This window comes from Scyliorhinus canicula, chromosome 19 (genome assembly GCF_902713615.1).
Source record: "Scyliorhinus canicula chromosome 19, sScyCan1.1, whole genome shotgun sequence".
Lineage (NCBI taxonomy): Eukaryota > Metazoa > Chordata > Chondrichthyes > Carcharhiniformes > Scyliorhinidae > Scyliorhinus > Scyliorhinus canicula.
Genome location: NC_052164.1, coordinates 104,175,207 through 104,200,735, shown reverse-complemented (window position 1 = coordinate 104,200,735; position 25,529 = coordinate 104,175,207). Strand labels below are relative to the sequence as shown.

The following is a 25,529-nucleotide window of genomic DNA, read 5'->3' as shown; positions in this document are numbered from 1 at the left end:
AGGTATTCTTGCAAAGTAGCCTGATGAGTGCAAGACGGAAAGCTTCGACATGACTCTCTCTTCAGCAATTCTCAAGGTCTGTACGGCCAAATTACTATTTAGAATCGAAGAGTGATATTCTTGAAGTGGGAAAATTGCGATTTTATTACAACGCTAAAGGAACTCACTTTTCTCCAAATGCTTTCCTCCAGAAATCTGCTGCATCTGCTTTTGTGATCCTGAAGGTGTCCCCCTGGAACACTCCGTTTTGGAATATAGCTTTCAGCTCTGCTAACATGTGACTGAATATCAGTGACAGTTTGGTCAGATGTCGTCTGAAAAAGAGAAAAATGAAAGTTCAGAGCAAAGAAGAAACATTTTAACTGAATAGTGGCATTTATAACCAGTGTCTTCAATACTTAAAAGCTCTGTCGGGTTGCCAAAAGGTCAAATCTTTGTCAACAAAAATAAGTTTTTTAAAAAATACAAGGATAGCAGCTCCCAGTAATGAACACTGAAATTTTTCTTTTCATTAATTTTGTTGCTTCATCTTGTTAGGTACAATTAGTTTGTCCACACAACTATTATTGTGTTAACAGGACTACACAGAGAACAACCTCAACGGAGCTCACATTTGTGATCAAGCAACATGCACACATGCATTTTCAGGAGAACTCGCAGCATTACAATCAGGATCAGGAGTCCTAGCTATTTTTTCCTTCCCCAACTTGCGGTGTGGAAACCAACTGCAGCGTCTCCATCACTGCCCCAACTGAGATTAACCAACTCAGCACAGAACACGAGAGTCTGAAAACTCCTAGCTAAATCATGGATGCAATATCTTTGAAAAATAGTCGAAACATTGATTCATTTAACACAAAATTTACAATATCTTTCACAGAAGTAAAGGAAATGTTACTCAAGTATATTAAAATCATGCATAACCCAAAGATTATGCTGCATAATTGAACACTTATGGTTTGTCAATTTCTCAGTAACTTCATTGCACTGTTAATGTAAGCCTCCTTGTGACAATAAAGATTATTTAAAAAAGGCAGGTAATATATGGCTACGTACAAAAGACTTACAAAAAGAGTACAAGTAAAAACAGAAATTGCTGGGAAAACGCAGCATGTCTGGCATGACCTACAGAGAGAGAAACAGAGTTAGCAGCTTCAATATTTATGGGGAGGCAGGAAAGGAGCGAAAGGTGGAGCAACTGTAAAATTTAATGGCAGAACCCAATTTGAATTTTTTCCTCCATTTCCTGTCGGGCAACAGGCCAGATTCAAGTTGGCTGGCTGCCAGGTAGGAAAGCTTGCAGTACATGGCCACAGTCAAGAATTGGAAAAGCGGGAAGGAGAGATTAGCAGAGATGGGGGGGGGGGGGGGGAAACCATGCAAGTGATGCGTGAAATTACACGATGGGGGTGTAGTTGAATCGCAGGAATGGGTGAAACAACAATGAAGGGTTTGTTTGTTTGGCGGGGGGGGGGGGGCCGCAATCGTGCTCCTTGTGACCCACAAGCTGTGCTGGAAAGTTACTTACATGCTACTGCCAAGCAGTGCTCGTTTCTCTTTAGCTGTTGGGTATCCTAAACTATTCTAAACCTGGTATAAAACCATTAATTCCAAATAACTGCTAAAATTTGAGGCACGCAGCTTCATTCTGTATCATGTGGGGTTAAAATTACCCCAACCACCTCCAATATTTTAAACACTCAAGAGCTACCCCTGTATCTCTTTCCATAGATGTAGCATGATCTGCTGAGTTTTTTCGGTATTTTCTGCTTTTATGTCAAGATTTCCACATTATACTGTTGTTTCAGGGGCAGCACTGTAGCACAATGGTTAACACTGTTGCTTCACAGCTCCAGGGTCCCAGGTTTGATTCTCAGCTTGGGTCACTGTCTGTGCGGAATCTGCAGGTTTTCCCAGTGTCTGCATGGGTTTCCTCCGGGTGCTCCAGTTTCCTCCCACAAGTCCTGAAACATGTGCTGTTAGGTAATTTGAACATTCTGAATTTTCCCTCAGCGTACCTGAACAGGTGCCGGTACGTGGCGACCAGGGGCTTTTCACAACTGCAGTGTTAATGTAAGCCTACTTGTGACAATAAAGATTATTATTGTATTAGCCTTATGCGTTTTTTTGAATACTTCTCCAAATTTGACTCCACAATTTATTAGAATACAAATAAATACACCTTAATCAATTGCTTAAGAACAAAGAAAATTACAGCACAGGAACAGGCCCTCGGCCTTCCCAGCCTGCGCCGATCCAGATCCTTTATCTAAACCTGTTGCCTATTTTCCAAGGATCTGCTTCCCTCTGTTCCCCACCCATTCATATATCTGTCCAGATGCATCTTAAATGACGCTATTGTGCCCGCCTCTATCACCTCCGCTGGCAAAGCGTTCCAGGCACCCACCACCCTCTGCGTAAAAACTTTCCACGCACATCTCCCTTAAATTTCCCCCTCACCTTGAAATCGTGACCCCTTGTAATTGACACCCCCACTCTTGGAAAAAGCTTGTTGCTATCCACTCTGTCCATACCTCTCAATTTTGTAGACCTCAATCAGGTCCCCCCTCAACCTCCGTCTTTCCAACGAAAACAATCCTAATCTACTCAACCTTTCTTCATAGCTAGCACCCTCCATACCAGGCAACATCCTGGTGAACCTCCTCTGCACCCTCTCTAAAACATCCACATCCTTCTGGTAATGTGGCGACCAGAACTGCACGCAGTATTCCAAATGTGGCCTAACCAAAGTCCGATACAACTGTAACATGACCTGCCGACTCTTGTACTCAATACCCCATCCGATGAAGGCAAGCATGCTGTATGCCTTCTTGACCACTCCATCGACCTGCGTTGCCACCTTCAGGGTACAATGGACCTGAACACCCTGATCTCTCAATACATCAATTTTCCCCAGGACTCTTCCATTGACCATATAGTCTGCTCTTGAGTTAGATCTTCCAAAATGCATCACCTCACATTTGCCTGGATTGAACTCCATCTGCCATTTCTCTGCCCAACTCTCCAATCTATCTATATTTTGCTGTATTCTCTGACAGTCCTCCTCGCTATCTGCAACTCCACCAATCTTAGTACCATCTGCAAACTTGCTCATCAGCCCACTTATACCTTCGTCCAGATCATTTATGTAAATCACAAACAACAGTGGTCCGAGCACGGATCCCTGTAGAACACCATTAGTCACCTTTCTCCATTTTGAGACACTCCCTTCCACCACTACTCTGTCTCCTGTTGCCAAGCCAGTTCTTTATCCATCTAGCTAGTACACCCTGAACCCCATACGACTTCACTTTTTCCATCAACCTGCCATGGGAAACTTTATCAAATGCTTTACTGAAGTCCATATATATGACATCTACAGCCCTTCCCTCATCAATTAACTTTGTCACTTCCTCAAATAATTCTATTAGGTTTGTAAGACATGACCTTCCCTGCACAAAACCATGCTGCTTATCACTGATAAGTCTATTTTCTGCCAAATGTGAATAGATCCTATCCCTCAGTATCTTCTCCAACAGTTTCCCTACCACTGATGTCAAGCTCACAGGTCTATAATTCCCTGGATTATCCCTGCTACCCTTCTTAAAGAAAGGGACATTAGCAATTCTCCAGTCCTCTAGGACCTCACCCATGCTCAAGGATGCTGCAAAGATATGTTATATCTGTATTGCGTGGATATATCCCTTTACAATTAATAGCGTTAAATCTGGTCGTGTAGATTGCTACCATACAGCAAGTTAAATTTGATGTTAATTATTTATCCATCAAATAATTTGAATATTAAAAAAGTAGCAAAATGCACTTTGGACCACAGACTTGTGAATGGCACTTCAGGAAGTTGCATTGTTAAACTGGGAAATAAATGTTTCAAACTCATGGAATGTACGCAATCTATTCTCATCTCATATTATGCAGTTAGATTTCAGTTTGACAGTCACAGTTTTGTTATAATTGAGCCCTGAAAGCACATGCAGTGCACATTCAATCAATGGACTGAATCCACACAATCCACAGTCCAGTCACATTTCACTCGGAATGACTTCCACTGGTTTCTGCATATTATCACAACACAAATAGAACACTCAGGGGAGGTTTTCGATTATTGGCTGAGTGACAAGCATCTATACAGAGTGCCATTCACTTTCTTTTAAAGTGGGGCTTGCAATTTTGGTTTCTGTGCAAACACGGATTATTTTTAACCATTAATATCGGAGCACTGGATGCCCTTACAGAAACTGTGTCATTTTTTTCCTGTCTGTTTTGCACAAAAGATAGATGGCAAAACTAACCTAGGGTGCGATCTACCGGCCACGTCGCGCCCGAACAAGCGTGCGATGCAGCCGGTAGGTGCCGGATGAAGCCTCCCACAGCTTCCCAGCAGTCACAATACCTCAGGGGATCGATCCAAGTCTCCCAAAGTGGTGCAACCAGAATCACACCCACAATAGCCAGTGTCATGTTAGGTACACTGGTCTAACACTAGCTGCAACTAGATGCTCCAAAACTGTATTGTTCACACTCAGTATCCAGATTCTACAATCATTTTTTTAAATATCTAATTAATGAGCAGGTGCATAACAAACTGACCAATCAAAACCATCTGGCAGGTATTATTACTATAAATTATCAAGTTCTTCAGAATCTACACTTTCAAAGAAGAATAAAGAACAGCACAGCACAGTAACAGGCCCTTCGCCCTCCACGCTTGCGCCAATCATGATGCCTGGCTAAATTAAAACCTTCAGTTTATTTTCTTCTTTAGGTTCCTGATAGCAGTGCGTAGTGTTAAACCGATTTACAGGCGAGACAGGATTCAGCCGTGGCCATTTTTGGACTGCTGCTGGGTGTAGAACAACAACCCAAGAGGAAATGTTCTTAAATTCTCCTTTCCTTTGAGGGAAATTTACTAACAAGAGATTTGTAAGACGGTCAGTTACCAACTTCCCCTTTCCATTTACTAACCACAGCATTTTCTGGTGAACAATGAAAAAATTGTATTCCTGCATTAATCATTATGCAGAGTTAGCATTGTCTGCAGTACCAAACGCAAGCGTATTCAAATCTTCTATATCCTAAAGTGATAAATACAACATTTTTTGCATTTGTTTGCATTACTACAGATAAATGCTACTCCCAATTACATCTCTGTATCCAATAATGCTGTTCTTGCATTCATCAGGACACCAGAGGTCAAGTCATTTATATGTCAGTGTCACAAATAGCAGGAGAAAGCACACTGAAATTAATGGCATTGTCTAGATAAAAGTTCCTTCAGGTAAATAATGCTGTGTTTGTCTGAACCGATTTCCACTGCAGACATATCTATAGGCTGCTAAAGGGAAGTTATCCAATAGTCTACAGGCAACCAGGACGACAGTTAAATCCAAACTCTTAAGATAGCGCTTTGAACAGCAATTTGAGGACATTCATTATCTGATTTGGTGATTCAGCATACTATGCAAACAAATGGCACTGTAACATGTGGAATCATTCAACTACTGACCAAAGAACAATTCCAGTCACATCAGTTTTCTCTACTAATAACCTTTGACCTTCATCAGTCAGAGAGCACTCAAATCAAGTTTTTCCCTTCCTGTTTCCAGTGAAACCCTGGTTGTGTTGTACTTTAAAAGTTGCAGAATCAATACATGCACTGTTTTAAAGCTACAGAATCAGCATTTTTGTGACTTCTCCATTGGGCTACAAGCAGAGCACAGTACATGGAGAACACTGGATATTTCTAAGTGGTTTCTAAGTGGAGAGCTCTGATATTAAACTAAAAAAAAAAAAAGAGTACAGGCAGCTTTATGTCGACAAATTAAAGACTAAGTAACTATCTGGAAACCTGGAGCAATAGACAACTAACCAATGAAAAACAAGTCACAGGAATTCCAATGTCCAGAGTAGCACATTAGAGAAGGCTGATCTTCACGGTTACTGGATATTTTTGACAAGGCACTTAAACATAAAAAGTTTGCACAAGAAAAACTACCATTAAGGAACTCCAAATATCCTTACTCACATGCGTGAAAGGAGTCTGAAAAAAATTCTCTACTAAAATTTGAGCTTTTTATTTTTTTTTAAATAATTTTTATTCAGATTTTCACAAAATATCAATAACAGAAAAATTAAAAACAAAAATATTAACAATAAAGAAAAACAGAAAAGAACAAACCCCCCCCCCCCCCGTTAAATACAAGATTAACACCTGTCATAATCAAAGAACACATGTACTCACCCCTCCAACCCAACCCTCATCTACATCCTACATCACTTGGTATATGTCCAAAATCCTCCCCCCTCCAACCCACACCCCCGAAAGCACCCTGTCCTGGACCCCACGTGGGGGCAACAGAGGGAACCCCACCACCTGCCGCCTGGCAAACGCCCTTACCTGCATATACCTAAAAATGTTCCCCAGGGGAGCCCGAAATTCTCCCCTAACTCACCTAGGCTCGCAAACTTCCCATCTACAAACAGGTCCCTCAACCTCCCAACACCTGCCCTGTGCCAACTCAGGAACCCGCCATCGATTCTCCCTGGAACAAACCGGTGGTTCCCCCGTATCGGGGAACCCATGGAGACCCCCACCTCCCCCCTGTGCAGTCTCCATTGCCCCAAATTTTGAGGGTAGCCACCACCACCTGGCTCGTGGTATACCTCGTTGGAGGGAGCGGCAACGGCGCCGTTACAAGCGCCTCCAAGCTAGTGTCCACATAGGATGCCATCTCCATCCTCTTCCATGCTGCCCCTTCCCCATCCATTACCCACTTACGCACCATCGCTGCGTTGGCAGCCCAATAGTACCCACAGAAGTTGGGCAGCGCCAGCCCCCCCAATCCCTGCCCTGTTCCAAAAACACCCTTCTCGCCCTCAGGGTCCCGTGCGCCTATACAAATCCCGTAATACTCCTGTTGACCCTCCTAAAAAAGGCCTTCGGGATAAGGATGGGGAGGCACTGGAACAGGAACAAAACTTCGGGAGCACCGTCATCTTGACTGACTGCACCCTGCCCGCCAGCGGCAACATGTCCCATCTTTTAAACTCTTCCTCCATTTGCCCCACCAGCCTTGTAAGGTTAAGTTTGTGTAGGGGCCCCCAGCTTCTGGGCACCTGGACTCCCAGGTACCTAAAGCTACTCTCCGCCCTTTTTAGTGGGAGCCTACCAATCCCCTCCTCCTGGTCCCCCGGGGGCACGATGAACAGCTCGCTCTTACCCAGGTTGAGCTTATACCCTGAGAAGCCCCCAAATTCCCCGAGAACCTTCATCACCTCCGTCATTCCCCCCCACTGGGTCCGCCACATACAGCAATAAGTAATCCGCATAAAGCGACACTCTGTGCTCCTCCCCACCCCGCACCAGTCCCCTCCAGTTCCTCGACTCCCTCAACGCCATGGCCAGGGGTTCGATCGCCAACGCAAAGAGCAAGGGGGACAAGGGACACCCCTGTCTCGTCCCTCGATATAACCGAAAGTACTCCGATCTCCTATTCGTGGCCACGCTTGCCATCGGGGCATCATAACAACCTCACCCATCTGACAAACCCCTCCCCAAACCTTTCCAGAACCTCCCACAAGTACCCCCACTCAACCCTATCAACGGCCTTCTCCGCGTCTAGCGCCACCACTATCTTCGCTTCCCCCGCTACCGCCGGCATCATAATAACATTCAAGAGCCTCCGTATGTTGGTGTTCAGCTGCCTTCCCTTCATGAACCCAGTCTGGTCCTTGTGGATGACCCACGGCACACAGTCCTCTATCCTTGTGGCCAAGATCTTCGCCAACAGCTTGGCGTCTACATTTAATAGCGAGATCAGCCTGTATGATCCACACTGCAGGGGGTCCTTGTCCCACTTAAGGATCAAGGAAACCAGCGCCCGGGACATAGTCGGGGGCAAAGCCACCCCCCTTCTTTGCCTCGTTAAAGGTCCTAACCAACAGGGGGCCCAGCAGGTCTGCATAAATTTTATAGAATTCGACCGGGAACCCATCCGGCCCCAGCACCTTCCCCGACTGCATGCTGCCTATCCCCTTGACCATCCGGCCCCGGCGCCTTCCCCAACTGCATGCTCCCTATCCCTTTGACCATCCGGCCATCCGGTCCCGGGGCCTTCCCCGACTGCATGCTCCCTATCCCTTTAACCAGCTCCTCCAGCTCAATCGGTGCCCCCAGTCCCTCCACCTGCCCCTCCTCCACCTTCGGGAATCTCAGCTGGTCCAAGAAGTGCCCCATTCCCCCCCCCCCCCCCCCCCACAACCTTCGCTGGGGGGTTCAGACCGATACAATTCCCCATAAAAGACCCTGAAGACCCCATTGATGTCTGCCCCCCTTCACACCACATTCCCTCCCCTATCCTTAACTCCACCAATCTCCCTGGCCGCATTCCGCTTACGGAGCTGATACGCCAGCATCCTACTCGCCTTCTCCCCATTATCATAAACCGCTCCCTGTGCCTTCCTCCACTGAGCTTCCGCCTTTCCGGTAGTCAGTAAGTCGAACTTGGCCTGAAGACTACGCCGCTCCCCCAGCAATCCCTCCTCCGGAGCCTCCGCGTATCTCCTATCCACCCTCACCAACTCCCCCACCAGCCTCTCCCTCTCTCTCTGCTCTCTCCTCTCCCTATGGGCTCGGATGGAGAGCGACTCCCCTCTAATCACCGCCTTCAATGCCTCCCAGACCGTCCCCACTCGAACCTCCCCATTATCATTGGCCTCCAGGTACCTCTTGATACATCCTCGAACCCGCCCGCCCACCTCATCTGCCAGCAGCCCCACCTCCAAGCGCCAGAACGGGCACTGGTCTCTCTCCTCCCACAGCTCGAGGTCCACCCAGTGCGGGGCATGATCCAAAATGACTATCGCCGAATATTCGACATCCTCATCCTTGAAACCAGCCCCCTTCTCATAATTAAGAAAATCGATCCGGGAATAGGCCTTATGCACATGGGTGAAGAATAAAAACTCCCTGGCCCTCGGCCTCGCAAACCTCCAAGGATCCACCCCTCCCATCTGGTCCATAAACCCCCTCAACACCTTAGCCGCCGCTGGCCTCCTACCCATCCTGGACCTGGATCGATCCAATGGGGGATCCAGCACTGTATGGAAGTCTCCCCCCCCCCCCCCCCCTCCCTATTATCAGGCCCCCCCCGTCTCCAGATCTGGAATGCGGCCCAAAATGCGCCGCATAAAACCCGCATCGTCCCAGTTCGGGGCGTATACGTTCACCAGCACCACCCGCTCCCCCTACTTGCCGCTCACCATCACATACCTCCCGCCGCTGTCCGCCACCACATTTGACGCCTCAAACAACACCCTCTTTCCCACCAGGATCGCCCCCCCCCCCCCCCCCTTCCTCAGTCTAACCTGGTCCGCCACCTTCAGGTGCGTCTCCTGAAGCATGGCCACGTCCACCTTCAGCCCCTTCAGGTGCGCAAACACACGGGCCCGTTTGACCGGCCCATTCAGTCTCCTCGCATTCCAAGTTATCAGCTGGATCAGGGGGCTCCCTGCCCCCCTCCCCCGCCGACTAGCCATAACCCTTCCCCTGCCCGCCACTGGCCAGCGCCCCCCCGCTCGGCCCGTTCCCCACGGCGGCAAACCCTCATCCTGACCCCCCCCTGCATACTCCAGCTCCTTCCTGGCCATTCCAGCAGCAACCCGGTACCCCCCACCCCCCCCCCCACCCCAAAGCTAGGACCCCTCCTAGCCACGTTACTCCCTCCATCATACTCCCGTAAGTCAGCTGACTCCTGCTGACCCCGGCAACTCCCGCAAATTTGAGCTTTTTAAAGCAGAATATGGGAAGTAAAGTTGAAAAGTAGGACCTTAAAGTTAGCGATCTAAGGATTACTACCAGTGCCACGTGCTAGTCAGAACAGAAATAGCAGGATACATCAGATGAAAACATGGCTAAAGAAATGGTACGCGGGGGAGGGTTTCAGATTCCTGGGACATTGGGACCGGTTCTGGGAGAGATGAGAAGAGTACAAACTGGATGGGTTGCACCCGGGCAGGACTGAGACTGATGTCCGGGGGGGGGGGGGGGGGGGGGGGGGGGGGGGGGTCTGGCACTTTTACCCCAAGTAGTCCGCTAGAACACCCTATCCGACAGTATCACAAGGAATGATGCCAAGCAACAGCAGTTCCACAGGCCACAAAGAGACAAAAAGCAGAAGTCAAGAGAAACAAGTGATCGAGACGTCAGATGCACAAGACAAAGAAACGCTGACCACACCAGAATGAGGGGGACCGACAAGCCGCGCATGGGGCTCCCCTCAATGGAAGTTGGATGAAGTTCCTCATCAGGGAGCTCACAGAAGAGATAAAGGCCAACATTCAAGCTGCGGTCAGGATGTGGTTGCAGAGGCCCTGCTTGCCATGCAGGTTGTCCTGGACAAGGCAGAGAAACACCTGGAGGCCCAGGGGAACACCATCAAGGAATTGGAGCGAGCCTCAAAAGACCAGAGCAACCAGATCGTAGTCCTAGAGATGGAGATAGCAGGGCTAGTGGGCCTGCTGAGGGAACCGAAGACAAGGACCCCACACACTATGACCCAGATGTTAGGAACCCAGGTGGGAAAGGACAGCTCCCCAACCTGCCAGAGATAAACAGAGCCCACATGTTGCCACAGCTGCAACCCAGTGTCAACCACAAAAATGCACTGGTACCAGGACTGAGAAAGAATCCTGTGCTGAGCTATGCAAACAAAGACCTGCAGCTGGGAAGGACACAAGAACAAGATTTACCAACGCATTGTGGCGGAACTGGCCAAGCGGAGTTCAACAGAGCTATGGCAGCTCTGTACATAAACAAGGAGAAGTTTGGGCTTCTGTACCTGGCCAAACTATGGGTCACATTCCAGGGCAGGGAGCATTACTTCATGGCCCCTGCAGACGCAGACAAATTCGTCCGGAAGAACAGCCTGGGAAGACAGCAACAAAGGCAGCGGTGAAAAGGTCACCCGAAAGGACTAAAAGGACCGAAGAAACAATTTGCATGGGACTGTACCACCTTGTTCTGACCCTGGGAGCCAAAATGTAGAAAGGAGGGGACAAGGGCAGCGGAGCTGTAGGGGAAGCTATGCGGTGGGCGAAGGGTAGGCTTAAAACTGACCCCAGGAGGGGGACCACCACATAAGTAGAAAAGCTACTGCCATGCAGTACGGGGGGCAGCGCATCTCCCTATAGGAAAAGTGCGCCTACAGACAGGGGGCTACACACCACCAGTAGGGGGATAGCTAGGGGGCAGTAAATGGGAGAGGGGGAGACAATAATGGGAGAGGGGGAGACAATAATAGGAACGGGGGAGACAAAATCTTAAGGGAAACAAAAAAACAAGGGGGGCAGGCTCTATGTTGGCTACAAGTCACACGTGGCGACAAGGAACAAAATGGCACCGCTGATAGCCACCTGGACAAAGGGAACCCTCCCATCAGAATCATAGAATTTACAGTGCAGAAGGAGGCCATTTGGAGGACAATAGTCACCTGTAAGGTCAGGGAATTCAACAACCCAGTGAACAGATGCCGCCCATGGAGGTCAGACACGGCCCTCCTTGCCGATAAGGTATTTTGAGAGACAATATCACAGGCCATAGGTGGGTACATTACCAAGCAGAAAGGGTTGGTCTCACTCTCCACGTCCTGGGAGGCACTGAAGGCTGTGATCAGGGGTGAAACGATCACATACAAAGCACAGAGACAGGCAAGAGAGGGTGGCTAGGCAACAACTGGTCGATTGGAGGTGGACTAGCTCTACTTCGAGGCCCCAATCGTAGAGCTTCTGGCAGAGAGGAAAAAGCTACTTTGGGCTTTGGCCTCCACTCCCATTAGGAAGGTAGTGCACCAACTCTGCCAGACACGGGTACCTTTTACAAATACGGAGATCGAGCCAGCAGTCTGCTGGCTCACCAGCTAAGAAAGCAAACAGCAACTAGGGAAATAGCAGAGATTAGGACAGCAACAACAGAGTAGTAACCGAGCCGGAAAAAGTTAACAAAGCATCAGAGACCTTGTACCAGGGACCATACACCTCCGAGCCCCGCAAAGCTGACTCAAGGATGAAACAGTTCCTCGACGGGCTGGATATGCTAGTTGTGGGACTGGAAGCACCATTAGAACTCATGGAGCGCATTAATTCCATGCAGGCGGGGAAGACCCCAGGACCAGACGGTTTCCCAGGGGACGTTTACTAAAATAGCACCAGCATTGGCCCAGCACTTGCAGGTGTTCAAACTTGCTGGCAAAGGGCATGCTGCCACCAACGCTAGCACAAGCTTCAATCTCACTGATACCCAGGAAAGACAATGGCCTGACTGAATGCGGGTCCGACAGGCCCATTTCCTGACCTAGAGGTGGTCGCAGAGGATCAGATGGCCTTTGTTAAGGGTAAACAGCTAACATTGAACATCAGGTGCCTGCTGAACTTGACAACAACCCCACCTGGAGAGAGAACACCAAGAGGTGATCTCCCTACTGGAGCAGATTGGGCTCAGAGCAAGATTCACAGTCTGTGTGAAACTCCTGCACGTGTTCCCATGGCAAGTGTGCGGACAAACACCAACAGTTCCAAATACTTCCAGCTGCACAGGGCACAAGGCAGGGATGCCTGCTGTCCCTGCTCCTATTCACCCTGGCGATCACCCTCAGAACAGTGAAAAACTGGAAGTGGACCCAGCAAGGGGGCAGAGATAGCAGAGTCTCAATCTATACAGATGGCCTGCTCCTCTACGTCTCAGACCCCCAAAGCAGCATGGAGGGGATCATTTAGTTCCTGAAGGTTTGGAGGCCCAGAGCAAAAGTGAAATCTTAATCGGTGAACCCACGAAGGAGGGGGGCAGAGCGAGAGGGACTGCCCTTTAAATAAACCCTGAACAAATTCCGCTATCTGGGGATCCAAATTGCCCACGATTGGACATGGATCCATAAATGGAATGTGAAATCTATGGAGGAAGTAAAGAAGGACCTGCAGAGGTGGGACACACTGCCACTGTCCCTGGAAAGGAGTGCGCAGACGCTCAGTGATGAACGTACTGCCCAGGTTCCTCTTCCTGTTCAGGTACATACCCATCGACATCCCCAAGGCCTTTTTTAACATGATAGTTAAAATGATCATGGCGTTTATGTGTGGGGGTCTGGACATGGAACCAGCTATGGCAAGCCTGACTGAAATGACAACCATGGCCCCTATCTGCAACGACCACAGGTTCATGCCAATCACAATGGATGCCACCTTTAAGAGGTAGAGACAGGATGGTGGGGACACTGACAGTTGGGGACTTCTACACAGACTACAAACAAGAGACATTAGAGGAGCTGATGGAGAGATTGCAACTGTCCAAAGAGAATGAACTATGACACTTACAAATCAAAAACATTCTATACCCACAGACACAGAGACACTCAATGATAGAGGAGCTGCTGGATGCATGTGACTTGGGACGGTGGAACTGCGGGGACCTATATGGGCGATTGTTCAGAGGAACATTCCCCACTGGACGAGACACGGGAAAAACAGGAGGAAGAAATTGGGATAGAAAAAGGATGGGGACTCTGCAGTAAAGCACTGAACAGGGCAAACTCTACCTCCACATGCACAGGGCCAAACCTGATGCAGCGGAAAGTGGTGCGCAGAGCACACCTAACCAGAACCCGAATGCGCAGGTTCTTCTCCGAGGCGAAGGACAAATGTTAACAGTGCCAGGGAGGCCCAGCCAACCACACTCATGCTCTGGGCATGCCCCAGACTTGTTGGGTTCTGGATAGTCTTCTTTGAGGCATTGTTCAAGGTTGTGGGAATGAGGGTAGAGGGTCAAGCCAAACCTGGCAGTCTTTGGGGTATCAGAGTAGCCAGAACACTTCACGGGGAGGGGGTGCCGCTACCTTGTCTTTGCCTTCCTAATCGCCCAATCCTTCTGGGCTTTGCGGGGCATGGGGTGCACAGATAGCAGGGTATGGGAACAATGACAGATGGAGGAATAAAAACCCACACATCAACCAAGAAACACAAGGGCCACACAGCTGCAGGGGGTTCGAACAAAGAAGAAAATTACAGCACAGGAACAGGCCCTTCGGCCCTCCCAGCCTGCGCCGATCCAGATCCTTTATCGAAACCGGTCACCTATTTTCCATGGATCTACTTCCCTCTGTTCCCCACCCATTCATATATCTGTCTTGATGCATCTTAAATAATGCTATCGTGCCTGCCTCTACCACCTCCGCTGGCAAAGTGTTCCAGGCACCCACCACCCTCTGCGTTAAAAACTTTCCACGCACATCTCCCTTAAACTTTCCCCCTTTCGCCTTGAAATCGTGACCCTTGTAATTGACACCCCCGGTCTTGGAAAAAGCTTGTTGCTATCCACCCTATCCATACCTCTCAATTTTGTAGACCTCAAACAGGTCCCCCCTCAACCTCCGTCTTTCCAACGGAAACAATCCTAATCTACTCAACCTTTCTTCATAGCTAGCACCCTCTATACCAGGCAACATCCTGGTTAGTCCTCATTTATTTATACTTTGGTTGACTTTTTAAATTCTCTCTCGTGTATAAACTAGAACCGCACCTTGACTGCTTTTGGAAAATAATACTGGATAAAAGCAAATTACAGCAGATGCTGGAATCTGAAACAAAAGAGAAAATGCTGGAAAATCTCAGCAAGTCTGGCAGCATTTGTAGGGAGAGAAAAGAGCTAACGTTTCAAGTCCGATGACTCTTTGTCAAAGCTTTGGAGAGCAACTTTGCCACCCTGTGCCCTGGGCATTATTCATCATGCGCTTTCAAGAACTGGATAACATCGAACATTAGTTGGGGGGAGGGTTGAGCGGTGTGTGTTGACGGTGACTATAGGTGATTGATTCCGGATTCCTTTATGTCATTTGTTTAAGTGAACATGCGGGCTAATGTTTGGGGTTTGGTGGGAAGATGGGATTGTTGTTATTGATATGGGGATTGACATATTTGTTACTGATTATTGTTTGTTGTTGGTGGGTGTAAATTTGAGAGAAAATGTGAAAAAGGAGAATAAAAATTTTTTTTAAAGACAAATGTAGGACCCTTGGACTCCCGGTGACGGCGGGCGGGAGGCAGCCGCACACTGGAGGGCTCCCGCTCAGGAATAGGAATTTCAGAGTTTTAACACCCGGTACCGCGGGCAAGAGGCTGAAAAGGCTGTAAGAAGGCACAGGGAGGGGAAACGTCCAAGTTTGGGAGAAAAATGGCCGTGAAAAAGGGGGTTAACGCAAGTCCACCGGGGAGTGAAAAAGTCAGCGCAGGAACTGTAACAAAAGCGGAGGCTGGAGCACCAGGGGAGGCCGCATCGCTCACAGTATGAGAAATGATCACGGTGATGGCTGTGGAACTTGAAAAACAGTTCACAAATCACATGGAAGTGATGAAGGAGGAGATGGGGGCAGTATTGAAAGTGCTGGTGGAGGAGGTGATTGCCCCCGTGAGGGCGGTGGTATAAAACACAGAGCGGGAACAAGGTGAGACACTGAAGGAAGTGGAAGAGGCTTTATCACAGCACAATGATCAACTCACCTCGATGGGGTAGGAGTTGCAGAGGGTGACAGAGACCAACAAGGGTCTGCGAGCCAAAACGGAAGGCCTGGAAAACAGATCCAGGCGACAGAATCTGAGGATTGTGGGTCTGCCCGAAGGGATGAAATGCCCACGGCCAGCAGAGTATTTTGCCACAATGTTGGCGAAGCTATTGGGGGAAGGGGACAATCCCTCCCGATACGAACTGGATCGGGCTCATCGGTCGTGGAGACCGATACTAAAGGCGAGTGAGCCGCCAAGAGTAGTAACTCTGTTTCCATAGGTATAGCGTGAAGGAGAAAGTCCTGGGCTGGGCTGGGTGGGTGGTGCAGTGGGCTGGAGCTGGTATACGCATATACTAGGACTTTACGGTGGAGCTGGCGAGGAGGCGGGCTGCTTTCAGCCAGGTGAAGGCAGCACTGTGCATCAGCAAGGTGCAGTGCGGCATAGTATATCCAGCTGAGTTGAGGGTGACCTACAAATCCAAGGACTTTTATTTTGGGACGGCGGAAGCAGCGGAGGGGTTTGCAAAGGCAGAAGGACTGTGGCAGAATCGAGAAATGGTCATGTACCAATGTAGCCTCATTTAACTGTATTTTTTCACTGCGTGTTGGTCTATGTACTAAATGAGTCAATGCTGTATTTATTTGGACAAGAGATGGGATTCTCATTTGCAATGATGGTTCTTTGGGGCTGGGTGTGTATGCAGGGGCTGCGTGTGTATGCGGGGATTTCTTGCTTTTCCTGGGACCGGGCAAGGAGGAAGGAGACCCAGGCGGGGGCCTCCACGCTGGCCGATTTAAACTGGCCAGTGAACGGGAGTGAGGGGGGGGAGGGAGGAGCTGCGGCCATCAGAGCCTGGTAGAACAGGTTTTGGTGAATCTGCCGGGGTGAAAAGTTGGGGGAAGGAACCGAGGTTAGAGGGAGGAGTTTACAAGAGGAAGTCTGGGAGGGGAGTGGGGGGTCTACAATTCATGGGTGTCATTCATGGTACTCTTTCGAGGATTGGATGGCATTGAATATGGGGGGGGGAAAGAAGAGAGACCACGACTGTATATGTCAACAGTGACCATAGGAGATTCTGGTTCCTTTATCTTCTTTCCTTTTATTTTCCACCTTGGGAGGTTTAGTTTCATTTGATGCTTAGATTGTCAGGTGGGTCGTTATTTGGGGGTGAGGTGGGAGGATGGGATCGTTGTTGTTAAATAAGGGGATTGACATTGTGTTCGTTACCGTTTACTGTTTGTTGGTGGGGTGTAAATTCTGAAGAAAATATGAAAATGGAGAATGAAAATATTTCTTAAAAAAAGACAAATGTCGGTCCCTTGCGGTCAGAAAGAGGAATTTATAATGGCGACCAACTAAATACATACTTCACAAATAATGTACCAGAAATGTTGGGGAACACAGGGTTTAGCGAGAAGGAGAAACTGAAAGAAATCAGCATTAGTAGGGAAATGGATGGGATTGAAGGATGTTAAATCCCCAGGGCCTGATAATCTATATCCCAGAGTATTTAAGGAAATGGCCCTAGAAATAATGGATACATTGGAGGTCAACTTCCAAAATTCTATAGACTCCAGAACAGTTCTTACAGAGTGGGGGTAGCTAATGTAACCCCACCATTTAAAAAGGGAGGTAGAGATAAAACAGGGAATTATAGACCAGTCAGCTTGAATTTGGAAGTGGGGAAAATTCTAGAGTCCATTATAAGAGATTTAACAGAGACAGCATGGATTTAGTAAATCATGCTTGAAAAATCTGCTGGAATTCTTCAAGGATGTAACTAGCAGAGCTGACTAGGGGGAGCAGAGGATGTGGTTTGTTTGGTCTTTCAGAAGGCTTCGACAAGTCCCACCTCAGAGATTAGCATGCAAAATTAAAACGCATTGAATTGGGGGTGGTGTATTCAGATGGATAGAAAACTAGTTGGCAGACAGGAACCAGAGAGTGAGAATAAACTGGCATTTTTCCAAATGGAAGGCGGTGACCAGTGGGGTGCCACAGGGGTCAGTACTAGGACCCCAGCCCAGCTATTCACAATATATATTAATGATTTAGATGAGGGAACTAAATGTAATATCTCCAAATTTGCAGATGACACAAGGCTGGGTGGGACGGTGAACTGCGAGGAGGATGCAGAGATGCTTCAGTGTAACTTGGGCAAATTAATGGAAGATGCAGTATAATATAGAGGTGATCCACTTTGGTAGCAAAAAACAAGTCAGGTTATTATCTGAATGGCTACAGATTGAGAGAAGGGAATGTGCAATGAAACCTGGGAGTGCTTTTACACCAGTCGCTGAAAGCAAACATGCAAGGCAGCAGGCTGTAAAGAAGTGGCCTTCATAGCGAGAGGATTAGTACAGGAGCAGGGATGCCTTGCTGCAGTTTTATAGGGCCTTTGAGAGACCAAACCTGGGATGGTGTCTGAAGTTTTGGTGTCCTTATTGGAGGAAGGATGTTCTTGCTATAGAGGGGATACAGCATAGGCTTATCAAACTGATTCCTGGGAAGGTGGGATTAAAGTATGAGGAGAGATTATATTCACTGGAGTTTACAAGAATGAGGTGGGGGAGGGGGGGGGGGGGGGGGGGGGGGGGGAAAGAGGGGAGAATCTCATTGAAACTTACAAAATTCAAACAGGATTAGACAAGGCAGATGCAGGAAGGATGTACCCGGTAGCAGGAACATGAAGTCACAGTCTAAGGATATAGGATACATTTAGGACTGAGAGGAGGATACATTTCTTCACCCAGAGGACGGCGAGCCTATGAAATTCACTACCACAGAAAGCAGTTGAGGCCAAAACATTGTATATTTTCAAGGAGGAGTTAGATGTAGCTCTTGGGGCTAAAGGGATCGATGGATATGGGGAGAAAGCGGGTACGGGTTACTGAATTAGATGATCAGACATGATCATAGCTGAATAGCGGAGCAGATTCGAAGGGTCGAATGACCTACTCCTGCTCCTATTTTCTATATCTCACAGTACAGCACAGAACAGGCCCTTCGGCCCTCAATGTTGTGCCGAGCAATGATCACCCTACTCAAACCCACGTATCCACCCTATACCCGTAACCCAACAACCCCCCCCCCCCCCCCTTAACCTTACTTTTTTTTTGAAGGACACTACGGGCAATTTAGCATGGCCAATCCACCTAACCGCACATCTTTGGACTGTGGGAGGAAACCGGAGCACCCGGAGGAAACCCACGCAGACACGGGGAGGACGTGCAGACTCCGCACAGACAGTGACCCAGCTGGGAACCGAACCTGGGACCCTGGAGCTGTGAAGCATTTATGCTAACCACCATGCTACCGTGCTGCGAATGTTAATTAATTTGTTATGTTAATTAATTTGATGCATAGGCACTTGCTTGGAAATCTGTCAACGGTACCAATTCTGAGACCAAAGATGCTTGCAATCTTTTAAACAAAATCAAGACTGGCTGAGAGATATATAAATATACATGGGTTTGGGCAATTCAACCCCCAGTAAACATTAAACACATTCAATTCACATCTGGAACAAATATCTTTAATTGCATTTTCGGTGTTGTGTTATCTGGTTTCAAGCGAGATGCAGTGAAGGATCGCAACTGACTTCAGAGATATCTACCAGCTTTCCACACCTAATTACTCAGCGTAGCCTGCTGGAACGTTTACGCGAGAACTGAATTTGGTGGAACTCTGTTGTCACTTGTTTAAATTCATATACAATGTGCAGCCACTAAAAGTAGTGAAGAACCAATGGTAACAAAAGCAGATGATGTAGCCCTAGGGCCATGGTGACGGCATTGGTTCCGCTGACACTGGAGAGGTGCCCGGTGGTTAGGGTTCTACAGAATTTTGCTATTGAATCAGGGCCTGCAGTACTTTCACCAGCAACAGTAAATGGTTCCACAAAAAAAATAACTCTTCAGTTGTATCCCTAAGAATGCTTCTGTTTTATTATTTTATTTTTTAATGGTAGCAGCAACTGAAATTATGGATTCTTCCAAATAATATTCAGAACCTATGGGACATAACATTAGTTTAGATAGAAGTTTAAAATATTCCAGAATAAAATGAAAGTAGTATTGCGAATCAGAATTATATTTGGGTAGATTGATTTCTGAATGGGTTTGGTCATTTTGTTCATTCTGCAGGAATTCTTTTACATAAAAGAGAAATTAGAGAGATAGCTTTGACCTTACTCAAACAGGCAAAGTCAAAGCCATTTGCAACCAAGTCTAAAATCTATCCACCTTTCAGTCCAGGGATGACACCTTAATTTCATTAAAGATAATTGATAAGAAGCAAATATTTTATTTCATGGGTTGAACTTACTCCAATTCTGAACAACTTTGATAAATCAAGATCAACACCTTGATGACGATCAGAGGTTATTTAGGATCTGAATGTTACCTAGTAATTGAGTCCAAGAACAGTGAAAGACAGTGCAATGTGATCTTCCATCGAAACTATCGTACCCACACTCAGTCCCCATCTTTCCTCCTACTTCACTTCCCCATCAATATGCTACACTATTAGTTAGAGATAGGCTGAAGTGATCAGGATGAAGGAAATCTCATCCTATTTTAAATACAACAGTAAAAAAGCTAAAAGAAAATAAGCCTTCAGTACTCAGAGGACATGTGGGACTCTGCTTCACTGTTCCGGTTCCACAGAGCAGATGCATTGCCAAATCCCGAGAGTGCTTCAGCTGCATTTGAAAGGTAACAAAAATTGATTTTTACAGATGTTTTATGATTGAGAACATGTGCATTGTGAAAGCTGGAGAGGAAATTCAGTACACAGATAGTTTAAGTATGTTACAACTTCATGTAAAGATACACAATATGTAAAACACATGCCACTGATTTAATCTGTTTATCATGTTCCTAGGGAATTGTAAATCAGGAAACTGTAGCTAAAAGACAATGTTAAAGCAATCATAATTAAGTCCTTGCATAGTAGGGAACAAAAGTAATTGATGTGCACTGGATACAATTGCCCCCGCAACAATTTACCATTTTCTTTACCCCAGTAACGTTTTCCTTCTCCTTCAGTCCCCTACAATCACATTTTATTCAGTGGGCTCAATTTAACAGCTGGGAAGCCCGTGGCAAACCCAGCAGCACCATTTCCAGGAGAAGCATGCAATTAAATGGCAATCATATAGCCTGCTATCTGCCATCAAGTTTGCATAGATTTAAGGTGAGATTCTGCCCAGCTAGTCAGAGAGGCAGCTTTTCAGTCCCAGCAGGCCTGGCTACAAACATCATGGAGGCCTAGAGTGAGTTAGACATGCTGGGGCCAGTCCAGCAGGCCCTGGATCGTGAGGGGGAAGGGTGTCAATTTGGAAGGCAAAGTTGTTGGGGCTTTCAGTAGGACAGTCTTTGCCAATGGCAGGGCACTCCATGGCCACAGGATACCTGATCAGGAAAACACCAGCAGGATGCCCTGAACTGGCTACTTAAGGTTTTTATTGGCAATTATTCTGAGGATTTTGGTGTCACTGGCAATGCCGGTTGTTATTTCCCATCTTTAGTTGTCCTAACAGCGGAGTAGCTTGTGAACCCACTTCAGCAGTTAAAAGTCAACCATGTTGGTATGTGTTTGGAGTGTGGCTCAAGAGTCACATACAGATCAGAAAGGCAGGTCTCCTTCCCTAAAAGGCATTTGTGAAGCAGGTGGGTTTTTACATAAAAATAATAGCTTTAGTCACATTTTTATTTGTTACAACCATTTTTCTTTTTTGTAAATATAGATTTTTTTTTAAAGAACAAAACAATTAAAACTCCAGCAAATTGTTATGGTGGGATTTGAAAATGCAATCTTTGGTTATTAGTCCAAGCCTCAGGAGTACTAGTCTAGTAATATAAATCACTGCACAATCATCCCCACACCCCAACTCAAATCATTTTAAATTACTTCAAACTTCATATCAATGCTGGGTTCTCAGATCTTCCAATCGCCTCTTATGGGAAAGGAGTTGAGGTTACTGCACATGGAATCCCTACATTGCATAAGGAGTCCATTCAGCCCATCATGTCTGCTCCGAACCTCCGAAAGAGCACCTTACCCGGGCCACTACTCCACTCTATCCCCATAACCCCACCTAACCTTTTGGACACTGAGGGATGATTTAGAATAGCCAATCCACCTAACCTGCACATGTTTGGAAGCATGTCATTTTCACTTATTGCTTACACAATATATACCACAACCTCATGTCGCTCACATGCATTGCTGTATCACAGGCTACTTCAATACCCAGGCGAGAGTTTCAAAATAATTTGAATATAAAGCTTCCAACAACAACTGTGTTGAACTCCCACAGCTTGCATTATAAAAATATGAATGATTAAATGTTTTGTTTCATGTCTCAAGGGCTACATTTTATAATGTAAAATCCGAGTTTAGTCTTAGCAGGCTTCTTGGGTTATTAAACCACCACAATTCATTCATTTTTAAAATTTCCACAGATCTGAAAAATGAAAATCGCTTATTGTCACAAGTTGGTTTTAAATGAAGTTACTGTGAAAAGCCCCTAGTCGCCACATTCTGGCGCCTAGTCGGGGAGGCTGGTACGGGAATTGAACCCACAGTGCTGGCCTGCCTTGGTCGGCTTTAAAAGCCAGCTATTTAGCCCAGTGTGCTAAACCAGCCCCACGTTCAATAACTTTTCATAAATAAACTAAATTAGCCAGGAATTTAGATTGAACAATAGAAGCACAGAAAAACAGCCACTTAATAATGCTATAAAAAAAATTAGAACGATCATGTAATTTGAATTCAGAGACTCTGATTAAAAGTCAGAGTGACTTAAAAAACCTGGAAACAAATTAATTTGTACTCTCCTATTATCTGTTGCCTACTCGGTGCATATTGAAAATCTAAACTTTTAATTACGTATATCGGAACAGCAGCAGGCCATTTAAAAACTAGTCGGTTGCATCTTTCAATTAGATAATAGTTGATCCATATTTAAATTCTATTTACGCACCTTTTTCCATGTCCTTTAGATCCTGTAACTAACAGGAGCCCCCCCCCCCCCCCCCCCCGCAGGTGTTGTGGGAGAGGGGGGGGGGGGGAGAGGAGAGGCGGGGGGAGAAGAGAGTGTGAGAGAGAGAGGGTACATGTGAGAGCATTTGAGTGAATGCATGTGAGAAAATACACGAGAGTGCATGCAAGAGTGCATGCATGTGAGCAAGAGTGCATGTGAGTGAGTGAGTGAGTGAATGTACATGAGTGCACGTGCACATGAGCAACTGCAGGCATGCGCGATTGCCTGGTTCACTCCCAGTCTCAGGATTCTCATTCTCCCTCACAAAATGGAAATGTGGCCCATCAAACAAGCCAACTAAACTGTCAACCTATGTTTATGTAACTGGAATTGGGCATGAATCTGACACACAAGCAATCGTGCCATCACTGAGCACCTTAAAATCTCTTTCACTGATCATCTACCTCCAATATTATAAATATGCTGTTGAGAATCCAATTTAAGAAAGTTATCAAACTTGCATTTTGCAATATTGTTTAAAATACTTGCAATTTTTAAAGAGTAATTATTCCAGTTTTCAAAATCAGGCTAAATTAAAGGATGTAGCAATAAAAACTAACTGAAACAGACAATAAAAATTAATGCTTTACATATGTGTTTTTTAAAGGAATTATGAGGTAGACACCAGTCTACAAAGAGAAGGTTAGGCAAGCAGAAAAACGTTACTACCAATTCATTCAGTAAAGCACATGTTAGAAGATAGTGAATGCTGCAGGATCTTTTCTGATTATCACTTGAGCACCTGCAGTCTTGTACTAAGAAAAGCATTTATCTGCACCATCTGACATGGTTACAATTGCAAACAGTTCATTGCTTGCTCAGCCTCAAATGTCTGAAAAGCAAACAAATATTCTTCAGTTCTAAATCTACATCGCCACCTGTTTTTGTGCATTTGCAAGAAAATTAACTGCAAAATCATGAACCATAATTTTTAAAAGTTTAATTCAACTGGTGTTGAAAGTATTTATCTGCTCTACAACTTCTCACGAATCGATTAAGTCCCAAGAAACTCGGAGAAATAAAAACGGAAAATACTGGACAACCTCAGCAGGTCTGACAACATCTGTGGAGAGAGAAGCTTTGACAAAAGAGTCATCCAGACTCGAAATGTTAGTGCCCTTCTCTCTCCACAGATGCTACCAGACCAGCTGAGATTGTCCAGCATTTTCGGTTTTAGTTTCAGATTCCAGCATCCACAGTAATTTGCTCTTATCCCAGTGAAAATTCACAGTGCTGGGGACCCAGGTTAGATCCCGTCACCGGGTCATTGACAGTGTGGAGTTTGCACATTCACCCAGTGTCTGCATGGGTCGCATCCCCACAACCCAAAAAGGTGTGCAGGTTAGGTGGATCGGCCATGCTAACCTGGGACCTCGGCGCTGTGAGGCAGCAGGGTTAACTCACTGCGCCACCGTGCTGCCCCTAGAAATACTTGTTTTAAGCCATTTTAAAAGAGGGATGGCAAAGAATGCACCCATGAGCAGAAGCCACAAGAATGGGAGGAGATAGCGTTTGCACTTTTGCCACTGACCTTCGACCCTCATTTATGGCATATTCCCCAATGCACAAGCAAACAACAATCTGTACTGAAAATACAGTAATAATTCCACAAATCTGACAGCATTTAGGAAGAGAGAAACAGAGTTAATGTTGAGTCCAATATGACTTCTTCAGAATCATGAATCTGAATTTATACACAGCTTTTAACCTAATCAAACCTCCTACAGCACTTCAAAGGATTTTAAAACAAAATACTACATCCATATAATGATATGTTGGGCAGACAACCAAAAGATTAATCAAAGATTGGTTTTAAAGAGCGTCTTAAAAGAGAAATGGAGAAGTAGAGAGGTTGAAAAGTTTAGGGAGGGAATATCAAAGCTTGGCGGCTGAAGTCATGGCCACCAATAATGGAGGGAATAAAATTGAGTGTTGTGAACAGGCCAAAATTAGTGGAATGCCAAGGTTAAAGGGAATTACGGAGATAGAAAGGTTTGAGGCCATGGAGGGATTCAAAATAAGGATGAGAATTTTAAAATTGAGGTGCTGATCAACAAGGAGCCAATGTGGAGGCGGTGGTAGGTGAACAGGACGGCACGATACCACAGTGGGGGCAGCACAGTAGCTAGCACCATTGCTTCACAGCTTCAGGGTCCCAGGTCAGATTCCCGGCTTGGTTCACTGTGCGTAATTTGCACGTTCTCCCTGTGTCTGCGTGGGTTTCCTCCGGGTGCTCCGGTTTCCTCCCACAGCCCAAAGATGTGTTGGTTAGGTGGATTAGCCCTGGCAAATTTCCCTTAGGTTAGGTGGGGTTATTGGGTTACGGGGATAGGGTTGAGGTGTGGGCTTAGGTAGGGTGCTCATTCCATGAGCTGGTGCAGACTCAATGGGCCAAATGGCCTCCTTTTGCACTGTAAATTCTATTAAACATAGCAGGAGAATTTGGGATGATGTCAAGTTTCCAAAGAATAGAACGTGGGAGGTGGGGAACAGTGGAATAAACAAGTCCAGAGATGAACGAAGGCACAGAAGGTGGTTTCAGCAACAGATGAGCTGAAGTGGGCAGAGTGAAGCAGGTGGAAATGGTCTTTGTGATGGTTCGGTGCTCATCTCAGTCAAGTATGATACAGAGGTTAGATCGGCTTCAGACAGTTGCCAAGTAGAGGGATAGAATCAGTGCCTAGGGAAGTAGAGTTTGTGGCCGAAACCAAAGGCCATCATTTTGATTTTCCCAATTTTTAGCTGCAGGACGTTTCTGCTCATTGTACTGGATGTCGGGTGAGCAATATAACAATTTAGAGACAATAAATGGAGATTAAGTGGTATGGGAAAATTATAAAACTTAAGCTATTTACCAAGGTTTCCGTTCATAGTTCAAAATGCATCTTTTTTAAAATTGAAAGTACCCAATTAA

The 25,529-nt window shown here is 46.4% G+C and overlaps 1 protein-coding gene across 1 annotated transcript in view; it reads right to left on the bottom strand.

The window, feature by feature from the left end:
• Window positions 1–25,529, bottom strand: part of cbl (Cbl proto-oncogene, E3 ubiquitin protein ligase) — a 163,429-nt gene that overhangs the window by 105,165 nt on the left and 32,735 nt on the right. The window contains exon 2 of the mRNA XM_038778675.1: window positions 168–314. Coding sequence (XP_038634603.1) covers window positions 168–314 — 147 coding nt within the window. The remainder of the gene's footprint in view (window positions 1–167; window positions 315–25,529) is intronic.